Below are 8056 nucleotides of genomic sequence, written 5' to 3' on the forward strand. Positions count from 1 at the left end.
ACACACACACACACACAATTCCAGGGCCAAACAAAGTTAGGACTGACGGAGGAAGTAATGGTATTAAGTCTGACAGAAGAAGGGAGGATGGAGGAGAGATTTCAGTTTAACAAGGCTGATTGGAGGTAAGGAATGTTCCATGAAGTACATCAACAGCATTGTATGTCAAGGTACTATATGATGAGCCATAACATATATTCTCCACAACCCCTGCTGCCTTAGTCATACAAAATAGTACAGAGAGCCTCCAACCCTTTATGAAGTATTACAATGTTACTGTAAATAGGGCGCTTTTTATGATATTGAGCATGAGCAAATATCAAGAATGAGATATTCATGTGTATTTTCATTTCTTATTTTTTCTGCTTGTTTATTCTTTTAATTGTCTCATAACCCCCTCAGATATTTTTATTCTGCAACCCCTTTTAAGGACCAAACCATCAATTTATTTAGGAATCAATGTATTAAGCATCAGTTTCTTTGGGTCCAACTGACAGATCAGGCAGCAAATTCAATTTAAGATTGAGCTGGTGATAAGAGTCTGATAACAGTAAGGAGATGACCAAGATGAAAAGAAAATAACAAGGCGATGTCCAGAAATGGCACAAGAGTCAAAAAAGGCCGAAGTTACTGCCAAAACTTTCTGAAAGACACATTCTGTTAGTGACCTGCAACTGGTCTTAATAAACTTAATGGACCATCTACAATAAACTGCAGGTGAAAAGAGGCTACAGCTGAAAACAGTTGAACACATCAGGGGTTAACTGAGGTTTCTAACTTTGTGAGGACTGACAAAGAGAGAAATGGAGGGTGGGAAGCTGTAAGGATGGATTAGGCAGTGAAATGAAAGGAAGCAGGTGACTGGGGCACCCTGGGGTTGTCACAAGGTTGTGTGTGTGTGTGTGTGTGTGTGTGTTCGTGTGTGTGTGTGCGCATGTGTGTGACAATAACAAATACAGACAACTGAACTAGGTTGTTTGACTACATGTTCTGTTGACTGACTAAAAAGAAACATAAAGCCCTCTAATTTCAGTGTATGAGATTACGGCTATTAAATTCAAACTCAAACACACTAACAACAGTTGTGAACCTAAAGGCTGAGGTCGTAGCGATAATCAAATACGGTTTGATCAAATTGGGGATGTGAAAAGGGGAGGGAAAGGGAGGCATAGAGCCAGACGGACATTTAGATTGAAATATAATGTCGGAATTTATTCTGCACATGAAGCTTCTTAAATTAAATTGAGAGATTCAGAGACAGGGACTTTTCTCTCTCAGTGGCGGTTAGAGGCAGGGAGGCTAATCTTAATCCAAATCCCTTCCATTTGAATTTGCCTGTCAGATAGTGCGGATGGCCACTGAAAGCATTTTTATCAATTCTATTACTGAGCTGAAAATTTTTACTGAAACTGAATATACATTAAAGCATATAATATATTAATAATATAAGAAATAAACCTGACATTTGTAAATACTAATCACAAGTGCTCTTGCAGCCTTTGTCTGACTATAATTATCTAAACAAGAAAATGGAATGGTTTTATTTTTGGTATACACATTAAAAAAAAAACTTTTACTGCTGCCAATGTGTTTTAAGTTACCATTAAATTTTAAAAGGTAGACTTCACTAGAAGCAGTTGTTTTAGCTGAGGGGGATGTTGCACTCTTCCATAAGCTATAAACAGCACTGTATTTCTGTAGTATTACCAGCCGAATATTTAGGGATAATGGTGGTACAGTAATCCTCCTTTATTTTGAAATCTCATCGCAAAAATAAGTCAGTAAAAATGTCCCCGCATGGTTGCGCTGGTGCTTCGTTAACATAAAAAATATTGAATGTTTCCAATAAAGCTTGTACTGAATTGAAATAAAAGATAAGACAGATGGATGCAGAGCGAACAGAGTGATAATGGAAGGGCTAGAGGCTGACAGAGGGAGAAAGAGAGAGATATTTCTAGTAAATTCCTCTCGTCCATTAACCATCACTGTCAGCCTGCACAAAGCTGAACTCAGTCCCGTGAGGAAAGGAGGCAGGCAGCTCTCATCTGCCTGTGTGTGTGTGTGTGTGTGTGTGTTGAGGTGATGACCTCAGCAGCACTCAACTTAAAACAGCCTCTGATTGCATCTGTTGTCCTCTCTGTCTGCATTTTGGTCTCTGTTTTTTTCCCACCTCAGCCAACTGTCATCTACATTTTAGCAATGTTACAAAAACTAAAAGTGAATTAAGGGCATTTAAATCAGACCTGGTTTTGTCTGTCAATTTCTGATACAGTTTTAAGAGCTTGTGTTTTCTATATTTTCCTCATTTCAAGCCATGTAAAAAAAAATTCTCTGAGGAGCTACGTGGAAGTTTCACACTCAAGGCCAACTCATCATCAGTGTTTGAGATAACATTTGTTCTGACCCGATATGATTGGTGTTGCTTGTTAGTGGTGGAGAAGAAAATGCAGCCAAACAGTGTCTTCCTATTGTGCAACTGTTACTTTTGCAAGATGGAGCAAGGGAGGGAGGTGAGGAAGGAGGGAGAGTAAGCGAAAGAAACTAATCAGAGCGAAAACATAGTCATATGACTGGATCTCCTGCAGCTCATGCCAAACTTATTAATACAGTCAGTAAACAAGTATGGGGGGAGTGGCAGACAGAGCCGGATATAGGAGAATGGAGATTAGAGACTAAAGAAAAAAGACAAACAAGGCTGTTAGATAGAACACATAAATGTCACTCCACAGTCTACCATCATTCACAGCTGAGGCAATAAAAAGAAATAGTTTCACTCATCCTGCCACACCCACACTGTACAGGAAATGCAGACTTACACTAGTGACCCGCCGGTAGATCTGGGCAGCGTTTTGACATTCAGAGTAGGGGTACTCTGAGGTAGCCATCTCCAGCATGCACATCCCGAAGGCGTAGACGTCTACAGATTCATCGTACTTCTCCTCATACATCTCTGGAGCCATGAACTCCGGGGTTCCTGATGAAAAGGATAGGACAAACAAACTATTACCATGCGCTGGGAATTTCAATTTCTTCTAGTCTTAAAGACAGAGGTGTAAGACAATATAGAAAGATATCGTAATGCAATATTTTGTTTTGTTATTTTGTATCTAATCTCAAACACACAACAATCAATTTTTGTGTTTAAATCCCCAACAGCTAGATATCAGTGTTATAAACATATAATATATATATAGTGTTCAATTCAAATGCAGATCCTTCTGTGTGGTTGCATAAAAAAGGTAAACTTTATTTAAACTTAAATTTTATGCATGTTGGTGTGTTTTTCTAAAATTTGATTTTCAACCTCTCCTTATTTACAGTATTGCGATATATATCGCAATATATTAAACAGTAACCCATGTATCGTGATACGTATTGCCAGATTCTTGCAAATACTTGCTATGTAATTACGATTTTTTTTCTGAGAAACACTGTAAATCTGTAGTGTAATACTGCATATTATGATTGCTCCAGAAGCAACCAACATGTTGGCTGTTTTTTTTCAGTTGTGTGAATATATGTATACCTGCTCGGTGCATTTCTCACACAAACAATAACTGCCACTGATACTACATGTCTCATTTAATCTTGTAATCAAATCAAGCAACCCAATATACCTGTACACTATGAGGTTTAAACAACACCATAGCTAAAAGGCCCAGTTAGCTAAACAACAATTACTAAGATAATTACTAAAATCTTAAAAAATTCCCTTAACACAGCTGGAAATTTTAAAATGCACTGTTGTGTGTGTTTATGCACATTCATGCATATGTGTGTGTGTGTTTGTGGATTTCTGCAAGTGTCCAAATACTTGAGGTCTGTCTAAATTACTACAAAGCAGCTGTGAGATTTACAAAGCATACCATTCTTGCCTCAAGTGCATGAGAATATGTGCATTTGTGTATGTGTGTGAGAATATGTGTGAATACCAGAATAACTGTGGTCAACTGCCCTCTTTACTGCACTTTAATTTGTGTGTATTAAGTGTGTATTGAATGCAGGGTGTGTGTTTGGGGTGTATGTTTGATGCGTGTGGGCAGCCATCACATTTGCAGACAGCTTAATCCTAGCTTACTAGCGGACTGACTGGTGTACATTTCACTTTGCAAATACCTGCGGTTTGCTTTTACAACCCGACATTTTAGAAGCAGTAAAATTAATCTACAGTAGGCGTGCATAGTGGTGTAGAATGTTTGTGTTCACATCCTTGCTTATATGAGACAGCGTGTGTGGACGCGTGTGTGTAAAGTGGTTATTGTTATGGCAATATATGCACGCTCATAAATTATGTCAGTTGTGTCAATCTCTGCACCTTCACACAAGTCTAAACATTTCAAACTAACTTTACGTCTGACTGCAGACAAGTATGTGTTAATGCAAGAGATAAGGAATGTGTGTCTTCAGTGGCTGTGAACATGTATTTTCCTACCTATGACACTCTTAGCAAAGGAGGCCCTCTTTAATGTAGCCAAACCCAGGTCCCCTATCTTCACCGAGCCTGTGGGCCCCGTGATGAAGATGTTGTCACATTTCAAGTCCCTGTGAATGATGGGCGGGGCTCTGGTGTGCAGGAAGTGAAGGCCTTTGAGGATCTGTCTGCACCATGACCGCAGAACCTTGATTTTCATCACCTTGAAACGCTTCAGGTAGCTGCAGGACAACAACAAAGAATAATAATAATCACACATCATTCAACAAAGCAAGATAAGGTGTACAAAAATGCACAGAGAGCAGCAGGTTCCACCTTCAAGTGGCCCGTGTTTCCTCTTTGAAAATTACCATTTAAAAAAAAACACACAAAACAAAGCTGCCCTACTATGCATCTCATATAATACATACATACATAATTATTGCCAATGAGGGGAATTCAGATGACTCTTTGAAGTGTTCTGAATGTACTCCACTAATATTATTGCAGGACACTGAAAAACCATCCATAGGGGAATTCATTATTCCAAAGCAAGGCATGGAGAGTCAGATGATAGCCGGATAAGAGCAACAAAAACACGGATAATGCTTCAATTAAAGATGAAAGCTTACACAACCAAAGTGGATTACTGTCAGACAATTCCAGCTTAAAGAGATGCACCATAAATACTCACGCAAACATGAATGTGCGCACTCAAACACACACTGACAGACATTCTGGTGTCTGCATGAGAATAATAGTTGCAAAGTCAATGAACAGATGATACTGATGCTTTGTGTTTGTTCAGCAGAACTGAGAAAATGATTTAGATTGATATTTGTTCATTTATTTGACCTTATAAAAGGTTATTCTATTAAAGAGTGAGTCATTTAACTATTTTTTAGTCATTTTTACACCACATAAAGCAAAAATAATGTTACATTTTTAGTATGTTTTAATAAAACAACTGTAGCCATGCTAATGCACATCATCAGAGACTTTTTAGTGTGGCTTTAAGGTGGTGGAGTTGTCCATCATCTTTAAGATATGAGAGTCTGGAACCTAACCCAGCATACACTGTGTGGAAGCCCCTTGACAAGCTGCCAGGTCATCACTGAGCTAACACACATCCACACCTGTGGGTGCTCTGGAGTCTGTAGTCCACCTGGTTTATATGTCTTTGGAATGTGGGCGGACACACAACAGGATTACAGGGACACCAGGACAGGAATCTTACTGTTTTATTCCAATTAGCTGCACAACAGTATGTCCAGATTGCACATCTCTTTCACTTTCAGTCAAATAACGTCTATATGTTTAATATCTATTTAATTAGATGCAATTATTCAATGAAAAGGCTTCTGTCAAAATGAGTCTTCATGAGCTTTGAGAACTCATTCAAATTTAATTTGACTGTCTCTTAATTACTTGATTTAAAATCAATGTTTGAATTCCAAGCAGTGTTTCTCATTTTCTATTATCAGCTGGGGACACTGTCTGCCTGTCTCTCCTCAGCTCTTAGTTAAATTAAAGTACAGAGTGAAGAATGTCATGTCAATCGTTCTACAACTCAATCTTTTGGGAGTTTTTCAATTGTGATAGTACTTTCACTGTTTAACTTTAACTGCATCGCAGGAGGCAGAATAATCTGATCTGAGCTAAGTTATTTGTTGAAGCACTTCATAAGGCTCAAACTGATCTCGTCCTTGATCTATTTACTGCAATTAATTCAATGTCCAAGCTCAAATTTAATCTTCCCATGGTCCTGGTGAATAACTGGCAGCTGACTGAACTGCACAGTGACCCTACAAAGAATACTGTCATCTCCACCGGTGGAGCATCAGTGAGTCCGGCTCCAGCATCACTGGCAGCTCCACTTACGCAGAGTGTAAACAGCTGCTCTAACAATGCAGCAAGAAAGGGGAAATTGTCAGCTATATATATAAAAAAATATAAAAATAGAAAGTAATGCCCAGCACCCATCATGTTGTTAGAAAACGTTGTATTGTATTTATATCACAAGGTATGGGCTGGGTCCAGACGCAGGCCGAGGTCCGGGGTTTGAGCAACTCTGTACTACAGCATACCTAAAAGTATGTTCTTCTAATGTTTAGTAAAACTCTGTAACTCTTTAAATGATGATCGTATCTTACATGGGTTCTCACTATTTCTATAGAAGTTACACAGAAGAATTCAATTAGACCAAAATATCTGGGTGGGTTCACATATTTTCATAGAGAGTTTGCCTTAAAGGCACAGAACACATTAACAGACTGAAAATAATCTTTTGGGGGCCTCTTATGTAAATATACCCCAAAATGCACATCTATAGAACAAAAACACCTTTCAAAGCCTCTCCCTCCTCCTCACATCCACCCGTATCCTATCCCATCACACTCAAACTCTCTCTACTCTTTCTACTTTACATGTATCTCTTCCCCCGTCTGTACCTTCATTCCCTTTACCTACCCACCCTTCTCTCTCTCTCTCGTCTGTCTCCTCCACTTCCTTTACCTCCCTTTTCTGAAGTCAGAACAGTGTTGACAGAAACGTTAAACCCTTTGGCATGCAGTGCTGGAGTGACACTGCACAAAGCATCTCTTCCACACATACACAATCACTCAACCATGCTCTCTTTTCAAGACACATAGAGAAATATGCAGATATATATGTATGTACAGTACATATAGAGTACACATGCATAGATGAACAGATTCACATTCATACCAGACAGACATGTACAATAGCAGCAGCACAAACACATGCCTCTCTGGCTCTTTCTCTGTTTCTCACACACAGACATACACACGGACAGGGACAGACATAGATAAGGGGCCTCTAATACCCTGAACCCTCTCTGGTCAGTATTTCCATCCTCACCATCTCCCCCTTCCCTATCAGTCCTCCCCTCTCATCATCTCTCTTTCTTTTTCCACCACCTCAGCGTACAACAGTCCCTTCTCCTTTCTGAGTCTCCATTTGGATGACGGCCAAATGCCTGTGCAGCCGTTAATCCTGTTCATATATGTACATGAATGCAGTACACATAACTTAAAAAACATACATGTATGCAAGAAAAATTAAATCCCAGCATATATTATATAGAGCTTAAAAGAGTTGATTAATTTATTAGTTAACTGAAAGAAGATTTTCTTAAGGCAAAAATGCCCAAAAAAGTTTGGTTTTCTTATGTTATTCAACTAAATGTTTAATTGGAACTTTAGTAGGGCAAGACAAGATGAAGACAGTATAATATTCCCCCATTATCATACTTTGAGGCACACTTGCCCTGCTTAACATTAGCTTTTGCATTCTGGTGACTTGTTTTGTCCAAGGTCTCATATCTGAATATTTAAATCCCTCTAGTATAATTCCTAGAAACCTTTTAATAATACATATTTCCTGCTTTCCCCTTCTTTAGACTTACTTCCTCTAACTGTTATGATTGAAACATGCTGGAAAGACACAGGATGGAGAGAGTCAGATCAGCCTCTGCATTTGTTAACTGATTTATGAAGCTTTTTCAGTCCAGTGGAGGGCGCTACTGTCCTTGGTAGTACTGTGCTGCTGGATTAATACTGGTCACAGGTGGTTCATTGGTTTGGTGGTATATCTGACCTCCCGTCTGTCTGCCCCCCCCCCCCC

At 39.1% G+C, this 8056-nt stretch overlaps 1 protein-coding gene across 14 annotated transcripts in view; it reads right to left on the reverse strand.

The window, feature by feature from the left end:
- Nucleotides 1-8056, reverse strand: part of LOC118336754 (serine/threonine-protein kinase WNK1-like) — an 85576-nt gene that overhangs the window by 39362 nt on the left and 38158 nt on the right. For all 14 annotated transcript variants that reach the window (XR_004797127.1, XM_035673448.1, XM_035673501.1 and 11 more), the window contains exons 3-4: nt 4433-4653; nt 2817-2974 (exon numbers count right to left, since the gene is read on the reverse strand). Coding sequence is in view for 13 of the 14 variants with exons in the window: in XM_035673448.1 (XP_035529341.1) it covers nt 2817-2974; nt 4433-4653 (379 nt within the window). In the remaining variant the exon portion in view is untranslated. The remainder of the gene's footprint in view (nt 1-2816; nt 2975-4432; nt 4654-8056) is intronic.

This window comes from Morone saxatilis, unplaced genomic scaffold, assembly GCF_004916995.1.
Source record: "Morone saxatilis isolate NCDOM2014 unplaced genomic scaffold, NCSU_SB_2.0 Contig10, whole genome shotgun sequence".
Lineage (NCBI taxonomy): Eukaryota > Metazoa > Chordata > Actinopteri > Moronidae > Morone > Morone saxatilis.